The sequence below is a fragment of the Cherax quadricarinatus genome, chromosome 72 (assembly GCF_038502225.1).
Source record: "Cherax quadricarinatus isolate ZL_2023a chromosome 72, ASM3850222v1, whole genome shotgun sequence".
NCBI lineage: Eukaryota > Metazoa > Arthropoda > Malacostraca > Decapoda > Parastacidae > Cherax > Cherax quadricarinatus.
The window spans coordinates 5,137,726-5,155,828 of NC_091363.1; the positions used below are offsets into that span (position 1 = coordinate 5,137,726).

The 18,103-nt window shown below is 38.8% G+C and overlaps 1 protein-coding gene across 3 annotated transcripts in view; it reads right to left on the minus strand.

Annotated features, from left to right (window-relative positions):
- Window positions 1-4,499: 4,499 nt before the first annotated feature.
- The window catches only part of dpa (disc proliferation abnormal), a 38,281-nt gene continuing 24,677 nt past the window's right edge, over window positions 4,500-18,103 (minus strand). For all 3 annotated transcript variants that reach the window (XM_053795034.2, XM_053795032.2, XM_053795033.2), the window contains 10 exons: window positions 15,911-16,171; window positions 15,566-15,664; window positions 13,902-14,037; window positions 13,108-13,350; window positions 12,217-12,445; window positions 11,893-12,087; window positions 9,680-9,928; window positions 9,016-9,552; window positions 6,416-6,626; window positions 4,500-4,742 (listed from right to left, as the gene is read on the minus strand). In XM_053795034.2, the coding sequence (XP_053651009.1) occupies window positions 4,644-4,742; window positions 6,416-6,626; window positions 9,016-9,552; window positions 9,680-9,928; window positions 11,893-12,087; window positions 12,217-12,445; window positions 13,108-13,350; window positions 13,902-14,037; window positions 15,566-15,664; window positions 15,911-16,171 (2,259 nt within the window). In that variant the 3' untranslated portion in view covers window positions 4,500-4,643. The remainder of the gene's footprint in view (window positions 4,743-6,415; window positions 6,627-9,015; window positions 9,553-9,679; window positions 9,929-11,892; window positions 12,088-12,216; window positions 12,446-13,107; window positions 13,351-13,901; window positions 14,038-15,565; window positions 15,665-15,910; window positions 16,172-18,103) is intronic.

Sequence of the window (18,103 nt, forward strand, 5' to 3'; positions counted from 1 at the left end):
TCACAATATTCCTTATGGGAACAAATTCGGTCCGTACTGGCACCTGAACATACTTCTGGAGTGAAAAAATATCGTTAACCGGGGGTCCACTGTATATATATGCAAAACAAGTCATGGGGGGGTGGAAATCTTTAGCTCAAGTACTTTTGCACGTCTCGGTGCATCATCAGGAGCTATGCAATGTTGCAACTGAAGGAGTGAGGGTAAGTTTTTTCTCAGAATAGCGCAGAGTGAGCCTGTCGCCTCCTCCTGGCTCTCTTAGAATGTGGAAGATTGCATTCAAGCAAGTGTTTGGTTTTAAAACCCCTTTGATTGAAAGTCACAGTTAGGCAATATTTGCATGGATGTCTTGGAAGAACTGTTCCCAATACTGGCTACATTATCATTATAATCATAGGGGAGAGCTAAAACTGTAGGGATTATAAAATGCATGTGGGGGGGGGTTATGGAAGGTATTCACTCAATTCAGGGAACTAGAACACGAATCCAGTACTGGCTATATTCTGTATTTGCTTTAAACTACCAGCACTCACCATCAGCTTCGAGAAATTATTATAATAAAAAATCACTTAACCCACTTTGAGAAATTTATTTTTTTTTTTTTTTCAACAAGTCGGTCGTCTCCCACCGAGGCAGGGTGACCCAAAAAAAGAAAGAAAATCCCCAAAAAGAAAATACTTTCATCATCATTCAACACTTTCACCACACTCACACATTATCACTGCTTTTGCAGAGGTGCTCAGAATACAACAGTTTAGAAGCATATACGTATAAAGATACACAACATATCCCTCCAAACTGCCAATATCCCAAACCCCTCCTTTAAAGTGCAGGAATTGTACTTCCCATTTCCAGGACTCAAGTCCGACTATATGAAAATAACCGGTTTCCCTGAATCCCTTCACTAAATATTACCCTGCTCACACTCCAACAGATCGTCAGGTCCCAAGTATCATTCGTCTCCATTCACTCCTATCTAACACGCTCATGCACGCTTGCTGGAAGTCCAAGCCCCTCACCCACAAAACCTCCTTTACCCCCTCTTTCCAACCCTTTCGAGGACGACCCCTACCCCTCTTTCCTTCCCCTATAGATTTATATGCTTTCCATGTCATTCTACTTTGATCCATTCTCTCTAAATGACCAAACCACCTCAACAACCCCTCTTCTGCCCTCTGACTAATGCTTTTACTAACTCCACACCTTCTCCTAATTTCCACACTCCGAATTTTCTGCATAATATTTACACCACACATTGCCCTTAGACAGGACATCTCCACTGCCTCCAACCGTCTCCTCGCTGCTGCATTTACCACCCAAGCTTCACATCCATATAAGAGTGTTGGTACTACTATACTTTCATACATTCCCTTCTTTGCCTCCATAGATAACGTTTTTTGACTCCACATATATCTCAACGCACCACTCACCTTTTTTCCCTCATCAATTCTATGATTAACCTCATCCCTCATAAATCCATCCGCCGACACGTCAACTCCCAAGTATCTGAAAACATTCACTTCTTCCATACTCCTCCTCCCCAATTTGATATCCAATTTTTCTTTATCTAAATCATTTGATACCCTCATCACCTTACTCTTTTCTATGTTCACTTTCAACTTTCTACCTTTACACACATTCTCAAACTCATCCACTAACCTTTGCAATTTTTCTTTAGAATCTCCCATAAGCACAGTATCATCAGCAAAAAGTAACTGTGTCAATTCCCATTTTGAATTTGATTCCCCATAATTTAATCCCACCCCTCTCCCGAACACCCTAGCATTTACTTCTTTTACAACCCCATCTATAAATATATTAAACAACCATGGTGACATTACACATCCCTGTCTAAGACCTACTTTTACCGGGAAGTATTCTCCCTCTCTTCTACACACCCTAACCTGAGCCTCACTATCCTCATAAAAGCTCTTTACAGCATTTAGTAATTGATACAAGCATTTATTTCATTTGTTTCTCTGCCAGATTATGTACATTTTCTTCCAAAATCAAAGACGAGTCAGTGGTCCACTCTTGCTGCTGCTCCTTACTGTGTGTGGTTATGTTATTTTATTCAGATGCAATAAATCATCATCTTGGCAACAAGATCTTCATATAATGCATTCACACTAGTACAATGTATGATTCATATCAGGTATAGATCTTGTTTGAAGTGCATGAACAGGCTTTCCGAGATATTGAAGAAATTTCCATATGGACAGTGGCTTAACATCATGTTTGTTGAAGAGTAAGTGGTTATTGACCATTTCATGTACAATAGATCCACAAACAGCAGTGTCAGAGTCCATTCCTATGGTAGCAAAGTTATAAATCGGCACTACGTTGTTGTAAATCGAGCTATGGGACACGTGTCCCGTAGCTCGATCACTAGCACTCACCTCACACACTGAGGTCCAGAATTCGAATCTTCTCCGGTACGGCTGGAAAACATGAGGGATGTGTTTCCATAAGACACCTGTTGTCCCTGTCCACTCATCAGTTTAAAATGGGTACCTAGGAGTTAGTGAACTGGTGTGGGTTGCATCCTGGGACTAAACTTGCCTAATTTGCCCGAAATGCTCAGCATAACAAGCGGCTTTCTATATAGTAGTATGTCATTGATGTCAGCTATGCCTGTATACCTTGTACATTTTTTTTTTTTCCAACAAGTCGGCCGTCTCCCACCGTGGCAGGTGACCCAAAAAGAAAGAAAATCCCCAAAAAGAAAATACTTTCATCATCATTCAACACTCACCTCACTCACACATAATCACTGTTTTTGCAGAGGTGCCCAGAATACAACAGCTTAGAAGTATATACGTATAAAAATACACAATATATCCCTCCAAACTGCCAATATCCCAAACCCCTCCTTTAGAGTGCAGGCACTTTACTTCCCATTTCCAGGACTCAAGTCTGGTTATATAAAATAACTGGTTTCCCTGAATCCCTTCACTAAATATTACCCTGCTTACACTCCAACAGATCGTCGAGTCCCAAATACCATTCGTCTCCATTCACTCCTATCTAACAGGCTCACGCACACTTGCTGAAAGTCCAAACCCCTCGCCCACAACACCTCCTTTACCCCCTCCCTCCAACCTTTTCGAGGACGACCCCTACCCCACCTTCCTTCCCCTACAGATTTATACGCTTTCCATATCATTCTACTTTGACCCATTCTCTCTAAATGACCAAACCACCTCAACAAACCCTCTTCAGCCCTCTAATACTTTTATTAACTCCACATTTTCTCCTAATTTCCACACACCGAATTTTCTGCACAATATTTACACCACACATTGCCCTTAAACAGGACATCTCCACTGCCTCCAACCGTCTCCTCGCTGCTGCATTTACAACCCAAGCTTCACACCCATATAAGTGTTGGTACTACTATACTTTCATACATTCCCTTCTTTGTCTACATAGATAGCATTTTTTGCCTCCACATATACCTCAATGAACCACTCACCTTTTATCCTTCATCAATTCTATGATTAACCTCATCCTTCATAAATCCATCTGCTGACACCTCAACTCCCAAGTATCTGAAAATATTCATTCTTCCATACTCCTCCCCAATTTGATATCCAATTTTTCTTTATCTAAATCATTTGATACCCTCATCACCTTACTCTTTTCTATGTTCACTTTCAACTTTCTACCTTTATACACACTCCCAAATTCGTCCACTAACCTTTGCAATTTTTCTTTAGAATCTCCCATAAGCACAGTATCATTAGCAAAACGTAACTGTGTCACTTCCCATTTTGTATTTAATTCCCCATAATTTAATCCCACCCCTCTCCCGAACACCCTAGCATTTACTTCTTTTACAACCCCATCTATAAATATATTAAACAACCATGGTGACATTAAACTTCCCTGTCTAAGACCTACTTTTACCGGGAAGTAGTCTCCCTCGCTTCTACACACCCTAACCTGAACCTCATTATCCTCATAAAAACTCTTTACAGCATTTAGCAATTTACCACCTATTCCATACAGATCTGATGCTGCTATATCATTGTTGTTGAGGCCTTTGACATATTAACAAACTAGCCCATTTTTAACATAGGTCAGCAAACCTTAACATTATTTCCAGCATTCAGGAAAGCAGCAGCCTAAGAATTTTGTTCTTAGTGCTAGGAGTGTGTGATTCTTGCAGGCAAGTGCTTAAGTAGGTTGTAGTCTTTTTCTAATACTTCAAAATGCACTAGCTCCTCAGATCATGACTTCACCAGTAGCAAGGTATACCCTAAAAGGCCTACCTCAGTCTAGACAACAAAAATCAAATTTTATACAAAATTCCTACCAAGCAAATTGCAGGACATTACATAAAAAGACAATTTGCTTATTTTATTAATATAATCTACATAAACATGTACCACTATTTTTATTCAATGTTACTTCAGTTAGGCATGTTCCTTATGCACACGCATTTGGAGCTCAATATATGACTACGTTCTGAATCATTATTATATTCAAAATGTGCTCTACCCCAAGATAGGTCATAATGGCACAATGTTTAAAAGTTAAGCTATTATATATATATATATAGATATAAAAATTAGATTTTGTAATTCACAGAGTAAATTGATGAAGCCTGTACAACTGATAATTTTTCAGTTTTCCGGTCTCTAGTGAATTATACGAATAGTAGATTTGCCAGTGAGAGCAAGGAATTCATCGTCCTGGAGGTCACGAAGTGCATCTTCAAACATTTCACGTGTGATCATCTGAAAGAAAAAGTTTTGAAAGGCTAATTAATACAGGAAAATAGACTTATCTACCACACACAAAATGGACAAAATTACTTCTTGTACTGTAATAGGGGTAAATATATTGCTTATTTTTAACTCTTTTGTGCCAACATTCAAAGACTTTCAAAACAAATATTTACAGCCTTTGCTTGCAAAATCTTAAAGTACTGTATTTGATGAGCAGCAAAAAAATTTCCTCAATAGTGTGACATACTGAAATGCCAATGCTATGGGAAAAATCATGCCAAATTTAATGCAGGCATCTGTCAGCTACAAGCCAGAGAATATATTTAGACAAGGGTAAGCTGATCACCCAATTGACATCTGATCAATGATCCTTGTTCACTGTTGACATTACTACATTATTTGCAATCTACTTAAGAATTTTTGTACAAATTATTATCCAAATTATTATTATTATCCAGATTTCATTATTTTTTAACATACTAGTCTTCACCCACTAAGGTAGGGTAATCCTGAAAAAGTTAGTACATTCATTTCATTCATTTAATAGCTGCCTTGCCAGAAGTGCACACATCACAATAAAAATAACCCCCTAAACTGCAACATCCTCAGGGCAGGCATCTTCACACAAGCATGCTGTATGTTGAAGCCCCTAGCATTCAAAACCTCCTATATCCTTCCTTCCAACTTTTCCTAGGATGGCTCTTCTATCTCCCCAAATTTATATATTCTCTTGGTCATCCTATACCGCTTCATCATCTCTAAATGCAAAAACCACCTCACCATACCCTCTTCAGTGTGAATCATTCCTTAGGTAACTCCACATCACCTAATTTTAATATTCTGAATTCTCTGTATAACATTCTCACCGGACATTATTCTCTTGCACACATCTCCAATTACACTTTTTTTCAACATGCTGGCCATCTCCCAGAGAGGCAGGGTGACCCAAAAGAAGAAAAAAAAAAAATTATATAAAATATTTCACTATCAAGTATGATATCCAATAAAAATTAAAGGGTGGAGGATATTGCAGTTTGGAGAGGCATTGGAACTGTAGTAGTGGCCCACATCTGGCAAGACTGATGGAGTGAGTGGTGGTGAAAGTGTTCATTCTTTTTACAGGTCACCCTACCTTGGTGGGAGACTTTCTTACACTTCAACTTTTCACTCTTCATCCACTCTAAACAGATGTTTTAATTGTAAATTTTTTATTAAAACTTTGTGTTTCCTACTGGGCCACTGAGCTTAAACAGCCTTTTTTTTTTTTTTACCACACTGGCTATTTCTCACAAAGAAAGAGGACCCAAAGTAATATTTTCACCATCAATTCAAAACTACCTTGCAAAGTGTGTGGATACAACTCAAGTGACCCTCTAAATTACAACTTCCCTATCCATCTTTCAAAGTATATAACAAATATGCGTTGTCCCTCTAGAACCCAAGTCTAGCCAACTGGTTTCCCTGAATCCCTTCAAAAATGCTGACTTTCTCACACTCACAACACATTCCAAAGAAAAAGTACTTATCACCACTCACTCTGATCTAACGCAGGAATTCTAATTTACATGAAGGTTTACACTGATGCCCTCTGATTAGTGATGGTCTTGGTAAGCTGACAATCATCAATGAACAAGACCTAACTTAAATCATTTTCAACAAAAAAATAATTTATTTCAACTTACCAAGTCAGAGGAGTCTTTCAGTTCCTGGAACACCTTCTGGAAGTTGAGAGTAACCACCTTGCCCTTTGCTTGAATCAGCTTCTTGAGAGACTGGGCCACTTCAACACGTCTCTTCCGGGCAGCAGAACTCAGACCTGTTGTCAGGATGCTGATATCAATCTTGCCAGACATTGGATCAGTAGCAGATTGCTTGAGGGCTTCACGATGCAGTCTGCAAAAGTAAACAAAATTGTAATTGCATCATTAAACTACTGCATTTTGGCAAATGCAATTTACTATAGAGAGATGGAGGTTTAGCACTTCTTTTTTATTTTTTTTTTTATTTTTTTTATCACACCGGCCGATTCCCACCAAGGCAGGGTGGCCCGAAAAAGAAAAACTTTCACCATCATTCACTCCATCACTGTCTTGCCAGAAGGGTGCTTTACACTACAGTTTTTAAACTGCAACATTAACACCCCTCCTTCAGAGTGCAGGCACTGTACTTCCCATCTCCAGGACTCAAGTCCGGCCTGCCGGTTTCCCTGAATCCCTTCGTAAATGTTACTTTGCTCACACTCCAACAGCACGTCAAGTATTAAAAACCATTTGTCTCCATTCACTCCTATCAAACACGCTCACGCATGCCTGCTGGAAGTCCAAGCCCCTCGCACACAAAACCTCCTTTACCCCCTCCCTCCAACCCTTCCTAGGCCGACCCCTACCCCGCCTTCCTTCCACTACAGACTGATACACTCTTGAAGTCATTCTGTTTCGCTCCATTCTCTCTACATGTCCGAACCACCTCAACAACCCTTCCTCAGCCCTCTGGACAACAGTTTTGGTAATCCCGCACCTCCTCCTAACTTCCAAACTACGAATTCTCTGCATTATATTCACACCACACATTGCCCTCAGACATGACATCTCCACTGCCTCCAGCCTTCTCCTCGCTGCAACATTCATCACCCACGCTTCACACCCATATAAGAGCGTTGGTAAAACTATACTCTCATACATTCCCCTCTTTGCCTCCAAGGACAAAGTTCTTTGTCTCCACAGACTCCTAAGTGCACCACTCACTCTTTTTCCCTCATCAATTCTATGATTCACCTCATCTTTCATAGACCCATCCGCTGACACGTCCACTCCCAAATATCTGAATACGTTCACCTCCTCCATACTCTCTCCCTCCAATCTGATATTCAATCTTTCATCACCTAATCTTTTTGTTATCCTCATAACCTTACTCTTTCCTGTATTCACCTTTAATTTTCTTCTTTTGCACACCCTACCAAATTCATCCACCAATCTCTGCAACTTCTCTTCAGAATCTCCCAAGAGCACAGTGTCATCAGCAAAGAGCAGCTGTGACAACTCGCACTTTGTGTGTGATTCTTTATCTTTTAACTCCACGCCTCTTGCCAAGACCCTCGCATTTACTTCTCTTACAACCCCATCTATAAATATATTAAACAACCACGGTGACATCACACATCCTTGTCTAAGGCCTACTTTTACTGGGAAAAAATTTCCCTCTTTCCTACATACTCTAACTTGAGCCTCACTATCCTCGTAAAAACTCTTCACTGCTTTCAGTAACCTACCTCCTACATCATACACTTGCAACATCTGCCACATTGCCCCCCTATCCACCCTGTCATACGCCTTTTCCAAATCCATAAATGCCACAAAGACCTCTTTAGCCTTATCTAAATACTGTTCACTTATATGTTTCACTGTAAACACCTGGTCCACACACCCCCTACCTTTCCTAAAGCCTCCTTGTTCATCTGCTATCCTATTCTCCGTCTTACTCTTAATTCTTTCAATTATAACTCTACCATACACTTTACCAGGTACACTCAACAGACTTATCCCCCTATAATTTTTGCACTCTCTTTTATCCCCTTTGCCTTTATACAAAGGAACTATGCATGCTCTCTGCCAATCCCTAGGTACCTTACCCTCTTCCATACATTTATTAAATAATTGCACCAACCACTCCAAAACTATATCCCCACCTGCTTTTAACATTTCTATCTTTATCCCATCAATCCCGGCTGCCTTACCCCCTTTCATTTTACCTACTGCCTCACGAACTTCCCCCACACTCACAACTGGCTCTTCCTCACTCCTACAAGATGTTATTCCTCCTTGCCCTATACACGAAATCACAGCTTCCCTATCTTCATCAACATTTAACAATTCCTCAAAATATTCCTTCCATCTTCCCAATACCTCTAACTCTCCATTTAATAACTCTCCTCTCCTATTTTTAACTGACAAATCCATTTGTTCTCTAGGCTTTCTTAACTTGTTAATCTCACTCCAAAACTTTTTCTTATTTTCAACAAAATTTGTTGATAACATCTCACCCTCTCTCTCATTTGCTCTCTTTTTACATTGCTTCACCACTCTCTTAACTTCTCTCTTTTTCTCCATATACTCTTCCCTCCTTGCATCACTTCTACTTTGTAAAAACTTCTCATATGCTAACTTTTTCTCCCTTACTACTCTCTTTACATCATCATTCCACCAAGAGAGTTGGTATTGTATAAAAATTAATATTGCAATTCAGCAAAATATAATTATTATTCACATTAAAAACAATTACACACCTCCATGCCTCTTCCACATCAGCAACTTCCACCATGTGAGACAGACGAACTTTAGCATGTGCCTCAGCCAGACGGATCAGAGACTCAAGCTGACGAGGATAGGCAGTCACCTGCCCTCGGCCGCTGCCCACCTTACGCATATCAACATAAGCAGAGATGAGACGTTGAGAAGCATCTTCAGAAAGCTTTGGGTGGACATATTCACGAGCATATGCTAAATAGTCTCTAAGAATACTCATGTCCAACATTTCTTCTTCACTCATAGCTTCTGAATGATAATATAAAGAAACTAGATGACGTGCTAGTCGACGATCATACAACTCGTCTTGTGGATCCAGGATAAGGAAGATGAGGTCAAAACGTGAGAGTAAAGTGTGGGGAAGTTCAATATTCTCAATGATTGTCTTGTTTTTGTTCCACTGTGACTCAACAGGGTTGGCAGCAGCCAGGACAGAGGTCCTGGCATTAAGCTGACAAATTATTCCTGCTTTTGCAATACTAAGCGTTTGCTGTTCCATCACTTCATGCAGCACTGACCTGCAAGTAAATAATTATTTTATTTAATTTACTGTACGTGCAGAAACACTGTTACAGAAGCTAAAATAAAAACCAATAAAAATCACTTTTTAAAAGGCAGTTCAGTATTTTGGGTGAAAAAGCTTACCTTGTGGAATCGTTCATCTTGTCAAATTCATCAATGCAGCAAATACCATTATCAGCTAAAACAAGAGCGCCAGTCTGCAATACCAGCTGTCGAGTTTCGGGGTCTTTAGTAACATAGGCAGTCAGACCAACAGCTGAAGAACCCTTGCCACTTGTGTACTGTGACCGTGGAACAAGATTGTACACGTACTGCAACAGCTGAGACTTTGATGTTCCAGGGTCACCACACAAGAGAATATTTATCTCAGACCTGAAAGTTTTACAGGGTGAACAGCTCTTAGTATAAACTGCACTGTCATTATATATCTGAAAATTTAAGGTTTCCCAAATACTCTTTCTCTAAATGTATACACCCTACCTCAGTGAGAGACAGCCAGTGTAAAAAAATATATATATATACATATACACCAGCATTAACTGTAACACTACAAATAATGTATACTGTATTTTGATACTTAAAAGTTTCCAACTTCAGTATCAAAAAAATCTAGATACAAAATGTATATAACAAGATCATATACTGTACAGTAGTCCACATTATCTTCCTAAAACTCTTAAATTCTTAAGTGAGGGTGCCTTGATGCTTAAGAGATCTTGCTCCAGGAAACTTGGGCTGTCATTTCTTTCCTTGGATCATATCTGGTCACTCATCATTCTCAGGCACTAAATGATATTTACAAGCTTAATGCTCTCCCATGAATAAACTCTTAATACAAATTTCACCTCAATTGATGCATTTCATTTACATGCAGTCAACCCACTTCTACCAGGAATTCACTAAATGTGGTGAAATTTGCTTTTATGTAATCATCACCTGACATTTTAGAGGTTTGGGATATTGGCAGTTTGGAGGAATATGTTGTGTATCTTTATATGTATATGCTTCTAAACTGTTGTATTCTGAACACCTCTGCAAAAACAGTGATTATGTGTGAGTGAGGTGAGTGTTGAATGATGATGAAAGTATTTTCTTTTTGGGGATTTTCTTTCTTTTTGGGTCACCCTGCCTTGGCGGGAGACAGCCGACTTGTTAAAAAAAAAAAAAAAAAAAAGCCTATCATATGAAGCAAGGAACATCTGTAGTGATAATCCCCAAAACTATTTGTTTCTTATGTCCACAAACCAATTAAATATTTTTAAGTTTACACCTCCATGGAGAAATGGAAAAAATTCTTCCTCTGTAAGCCATGTGTGTCATAAGAGGAGACTAAAATGCCAGGAACAAAGGGTTAGTAACCCCTTCTACTGCATATGTTAATAAATTAAAAAAAAAAAAAATCTTTTTTTTCTGACCTAAGAAAAACTTTTTCGTTTCAGGTCACCCTGCCTCGGTGGGATACGGCTGGTTCGTTGCAAAAAAAAAAAAATTGCACCTTCCAAATTGGGTGCCTTGATGGCAGTGAAGGACTCCTGATAAACAGAACTGGAGCTACCTTCCTTTTCCTCAGATCAAACTTGACTGTCTCCATTTACTTGGCAATGAAGGGTCTCATGAATATACAATAATAAGCTTACCTCAATAACCCCTTCATTATTTTATCATACAGTAAATCAAAACTACTTAACAATAAGACTCCTTCTCAAGTCATTCTTATATTTTTTTTTTTTCAACAAGTCGGCCGTCTCCCACCGAGGCAGGGCGACCCAAAAAAAGAAAGAAAATCCCCAAAAAGAAAATACTTTCATCATCATTCAACACTTTCACCTCACTCACACATAATCACTTTTTGCAGAGGTGCTCAGAACACAACAGTTTAGAAGCATATATGTATAAAGATACACAACAAATACCTCCAAACTGCTTATATCTTATATATATTTACATATTTTACTTAAAATTTTAATACTCTGAGAACTATAACAGTACTGCACTATCTTTGTTTGCATAAAAAATCATACAGCAGACTACTAATGGTTTACTCTACCATTGTAGACAAAAATAGCCTCTTCACCAGAAATGAAAAACACAAGATTATAGAAAGAAATTATACACCCAATGAGTTTCTGGGATATCAGAAAATATTTAAAAGTAAGAAAGAAGTAGAATACATCAAACGATGGCAGTGAATGTAGCTCCCATACAGAGGTTCAAACCAGAAGTGAAAGGGTTATTTCACATCAGTCAGTTGAAAGTTAATGGGCTGGACCAAGAGCTACAGCTCATGCCTTCCTTTCACTCCTTCCTACCATAAACTTGAATAGGCAATTACCTACCTGAAGTGTCCTCTTCCAGCATTAGTGAAGTCTTTCCTAGTACCACCAAACAGTTGCAGCAATATACCTTTCTTGATATCTTCATTTTCATAAATTGAAGGAGCAATTGCACGGGCAAGACGTTCATACACATCAGGCTTACGAGACAACTCTTTTAACAATTCAATCCGCTCAGGAGGAAAACGTGGCGTCTCTCTGTTGAAATTAACTACTTAATATTATGAATAAGCTTTCAACAAACAGCATGAGGTAGATAAAAGTTTAATCAAATGAAATACCATAATTACTATGAACACCCCTTCAAATTTCATCTTAAGCTCTTACCCTTCTTCCTGTCCATGAAGTCTTTTCGAGTCCACTTTACGGAAGTGAACAACATCAATGTGTGTCTTGTAAACACTCTTCAAATTCCGCATACGAGGGTTCACCCTCAAGGGAGTGGCTCTGTAGATGCCAGTAACTGTGACACGGTCACCAGGCTGAACTCCATCTACAAGGTCATTGTGGGCATAAACATGCACAGTATGAGGAGTTTGACCAGGAGGCATGTCATCTGGAAGAATCATCCTTTAATTACTATCATATAAGGGAAAAATCAAGTGTATTTTAATGAAATATAATAATAAATATTTAATACAATAATAGAGCTCACTGAGCACCAGCTGACTGATGAAGAAAAATGATGATGTCTTAATATATCATTTTTTTTTTTTTTTTTTTTTTTGACATTAGTTCCACAAGCCAAACTTCTGAAACATGATTTTTTTTTTTTAGTACATCGACCGTTTCCCACCAAGGCAGGGTGACCTGAAAAAGAAACACTTTCACCACTATTCACACTAGCACTGTCTTGCCAGTGGTGCACAGATACAACAGTATAGATGTCACTATTAACAACAACTATCCCAAGCCCCTCCTTTAAAGCACAGGCATTGTACTTCCCACCTCCAGAACCTGTCTGGCTAACCAATAAAACATGGCTTTTCTTTTCAAAAAACTGGCCATATCCCACTTGAGCAGGGTGGCCAAAAAGCTTTTTTTTTTTTTTTTTTTTTTTAACTTTAGTAATGTATACAGGAGAAGGGGTTACTAGCCTCTTGCTCCCGGCATTTTAGTCGTCTCTTACGACACGCATGGAAAACATGAATTTATGCACAGCGATTTAGCATTCTAAATCATATAAAATATATAATTAGTAGCTTTATTTTTGCATACCTGGACTTTCCTGTAATTTAATCATCTGTTTATCAGAGTACTGTGAGCGATTGTGAATTAATGTGAACGAGTGATTGGTGTTGCAGTGGGTGCAGAGAGTTGGCTCAGCAATTCGACCACGATCAATCTCGACTGTGGTTGTGAAGGAACAAACATGGCAACGGAAGAAAGCCTCACGCATTTCAGGTATGATGTTGGAAGTGCGAATTACCATACCCGAGATGGTGATGAGCTGATCAATGTCTGGAAAATAATGTGCATTAATGAGTTTACACATTTTCATGTGTAGTATATGCAAACTTTTCAAATTAAGTAAAACCTTACTAAGAGTCCCATTCCTAAACAATAAAAAATGTCCTATATATCTGACATGGTCTTTCATCAATAACCTGTAATAATAATTAATACAAATTACCTTATTCAACAAGTCGGTCGTATAAGGTAATTTGTATTAATTATTATTACAGGTTATTGATGAAAGACCGACTTGTTGAAAAAAAAAAAAAAATTACCTTTCGATGTCTTCTGTATACCCACAGTCATATATGGCAGTATAACCGAAAAAGTGAAATTACAATTACAGTTTGATTGCACACAAATTTTACGTGTCCAAAGACTGCCTTCTTCCCTTACAAATTTTCGAAATTACTTTTAAAATTCCATGGAGGGCCTCAGTGATATTCTACTTTGTGGTAAAAGATATATGAGATACTGTATATTGCAGGCACAAAGACCACTTACATGTTGTGTGGTATTACTGTGTTTAGCATCACACTATTACTACAAGTGCTTACCTTCTGGATTCAATGCTCGCATGTTTTTGGTCTTCTCAGCATTAAAAGGTCGCACTTGGATTTGATGTTCCAGAATGGTATCAGGGTATCGCTCAAAGAACATTTCGTTAATAGCCATGTCAAAAGTGGGAATTACCTGTGAACAAATCATAATTTAGAGTGATTACATGGATTAAAGGTACATACAAAAAATCTGGAGTTTTCTTTTCTTTACAGTTCTAATGAATATAAAAATCCCAACTCCATGGGGAAGTGGAGAAGCCTTCCTTCAAAAGCCACGAGTGTCGTCAGAGACTATTAAAATGCCGGAAGCAGGGGGCTAGTAACCCCTTCTCCTCTATAAATTACTAAATGTAAAAAGAAGGAAAACTTTTGTTTCTTCTTTGTGGGGTTACTCTGACTTGGTGGGAGATGGCTGGTATGTAAAAAATATCCCAAATAACTATTACAAAAAAAATTAAAAGATTGAAGAAGGGAATAGAGTTTGAAGGGAAATATTCACTGACCATATGTAACTAATTTTTTTTTAACACACTGGCCGTTTCCCGAGGCAGGGTGACCCAAAAAGAAAAAACTTTCGTCATCATTCAACACTTTCACCATCACTCATACATAATCACTGTCTTTGCAGAGGAGCTCAGATATGACAGCTTAGACATCCCTCCAAACTGCCAATATCGCAAACCCCTCCTTTAAAGTGCAAGCAGTGTACTTCCCATTTCCAGGAGTGAAGTCCAGCAAACCAGTTTCCCTGAATCCCTTTGCAAAATATTACCCTGCTCACACTCCAACAGCTCATCAGGTCCCATAAACCATTCGTCTCCATTCACTCCTATCTAACACGCTCATGCACACTTGCTGGAAAACCGAGTCCCTTGCCTACAAAACCTCTACTTCCCTCCCACCTTTCTGAGGATGACCCCTACTGCACCTTCCTTCCCCAACAGATTTATAAACTCTCCAAGTCATTCTACTTTGTTCCATTCTCTTTAAATGACCAAACCACCTCAACAGCTCCTCTTCAGCCCTCTGACTAATACTTTTAGTAACTCCACACCACCTCCCAATTTCCACACTACAAATTCTCTGCAAAATATTTACACCACACATTGACCTTAGACAACATCTCCACTGCCTCCAGCCTCCTCCTCACTGCAGCATTTACAACCCATACTTCACACCCACAAGTGCTGGTACCACTATACTTTCGTACATTCCCTTCTTTGCCTTCCTGGATAACATTCTTTGTCTCCACTGACACCTCAACACACGACTCACCTTTTTTTCTTCATCAATTCTATGGTTTACCTCATCCTTCATAAACCCATCCGCTGACAAGTCAACTCCCATATATCTGAAAACATTCACTTCTTCCATACTCCCTCTCTCCAATGTGATATCCAATTTTCCTTTATCTAAATCGTTTGATACCTTCATCACCTTACCCTTATCTCTTTTCACTTTCAACTTTCTACCTTTACACACTCTTCTAACTGAATTATACACAGATAAGAACTATGTCAAGACATAACTTTAAACAGTGTGACTTGTAATGATATAAGATCAGTACTGCTGTGTAAGAATGTAGGCTCAAGTTTCTTATAAAGTTTTACATGAAGCACAGCAATTTACTTCAAAGGGAATGGCTCACACAAGTTTCGTACCTCCTGTGGGTAGCAAATGAGCTGGCGATACAGGTCCGAATCATATTGATGGAGATGGGCACAGTTGATGTTCAGGAAAGGTTCCTCCAATGTGTGAATCTGAAAATAAAATTATTAGGGTGTCAAAATAATAATAATTTTAGTGGCTGAGTAAACTAGGAAAGTGAATAGCTTATACTGTATCATTATTATCACTGTATTATAAAAAAATGCTGAACCTATATGGGTCATACAGTGGGGGAATAGGTTATAAGTTTTAGGCAGTGTTAAAAAGGGTGAGGGGAGAGGGATCACCTTTAAAACATTACCATATACAAAATAACTATGCACAACCAAAAGTTTTACCTCTTCTAATTTTTGCAGATAGAGTGGTTCATCAGTGTTCATGCCCTCAACTCTTTCATCCTCTTCTGCTGCCGGGTCCACAAAACGAAGTACGAGTGTCTTAAACCGTTCCTTGCATTCTGCTACAACCACATCTGTACCCCAGATAACAAGTTGGGGACCTTGGGGTCCCTCTGTCTGGGCTGAACCCCCAGGTGGTGCTGATGTGGCAGCTGGCCCCTCCACATTAGATTCACTAGCTGGGTCAGTGGAGATGTTCACCTGTTGATATTTTGTTATACATTCAGCTTTAAAAGAAAACTATTACATGATTACATTCATTATAAATTTCAAGACACACACATAAAATTAATGAAATGGTGTTCTACACTTGCTTGTTATATTGTTTAGAACAAGTAAATACAATATTACATTAAAATACACAAAGCTACTATTATTTTAGATTAGACAAAAGCAGAACCAAATACTCACCAACATCTTATGACATACTTGAGGAAACAAAATATACATATTAATCATAGGTGAATAAATTACTGGTACTTCAAAAAATATACTGTATATGTAAAAATTCCTTATAGAAAGACTGCAAGAATAAATCAGAGATGTATATGGAGTTACACATCTATCGATATTATGGGTTGCCATATAGAAGTTTACCCAAGTTTACAATCTCATTTGCACCTCCTCAAAATGATCTTATAATTGTTTAATCATCATCTTCACAATTATGAAAATAAATGTAAGTATACTGCCATGCCTCCTTAATATTTCTGTCAGTGAAAAGGACCAAAACATCATCATAAGTTTATCTCCCATGTGCAGGTTATTTGTATATGTACTGTATATGAATATGATCATGAAGAGTATACTATAATATCTGCTGCAAGGGCTGAACCTGCAAGAGTAATAAAGCACCTGGAGAATGGTATGTGGGGTTAATTCAGGGAAGATTAGCTTTAATTCCTTGGGCAACGAGCCCTTCACAAGCATCAAGGCACCATCCCTTGAAAGGATGAACATGTTTATGAATGATAAAGTGTTTGTTACCAATATACTATAATGTCATAGTTTATTCTTTGTATACATGGTAACAAAATGCACAAAATACAGTGATTAATTTCACTTTCAAAGTTTTTTCTTTTCATGGGCATTTTTAATTTTTATTTATTATCTTTCTATTATCACACCGGCCGATTCCCACCAAGGCAGGGTGGCCCGAAAAAGAAAAACTTTCACCATCATTCACTCCATCACTGTCTTGCCAGAAGGGTGCTTTACACTACAGTTTTTAAACTGCAACATTAACACCCCTCCTTCAGAGTGCAGGCACTGTACTTCCCATCTCCAGGACTCAAGTCCGGCCTGCCGGTTTCCCTGAATCCCTTCATAAATGTTACTTTGCTCACACTCCAACAGCACGTCAAGTATTAAAAACCATTTGTCTCCATTCACTCCTATCAAACACACTCACGCATGCCTGCTGGAAGTCCAAGCCCCTCGCACACAAAACCTCCTTTACCCCCTCCCTCCAACCCTTCCTAGGCCGACCCCTACCCCGCCTTCCTTCCACTACAGACTGATACACTCTTGAAGTCATTCTATTTCGCTCCATTCTCTCTACATGTCCGAACCACCTCAACAACCCTTCCTCAGCCCTCTGGACAACAGTTTTGGTAATCCCGCACCTCCTCCTAACTTCCAAACTACGAATTCTCTGCATTATATTCACACCACACATTGCCCTCAGACATGACATCTCCACTGCCTCCAGCCTTCTCCTCGCTGCAACATTCATCACCCACGCTTCACACCCATATAAGAGCGTTGGTAAAACTATACTCTCATACATTCCCCTCTTTGCCTCCAAGGACAAAGTTCTTTGTCTCCACAGACTCCTAAGTGCACCACTCACTCTTTTTCCCTCATCAATTCTATGATTCACCTCATCTTTCATAGACCCATCCGCTGACACGTCCACTCCCAAATATCTGAATACAAAAATGCCCAATCATAAATATTATAGCATAATTCTGATAACTCAACAGCTACCATGACAGACCCTGAGACTTGATTGTGAAACAATCCCAAGGATGTTACAGTTTTTCTTGTTTTGTGATCAAAACATTTTCCATTTGTAATCAAAGAATATCACACCCATAGAAAATAGTGGAGAATGGTTCGAGATGAAGATTT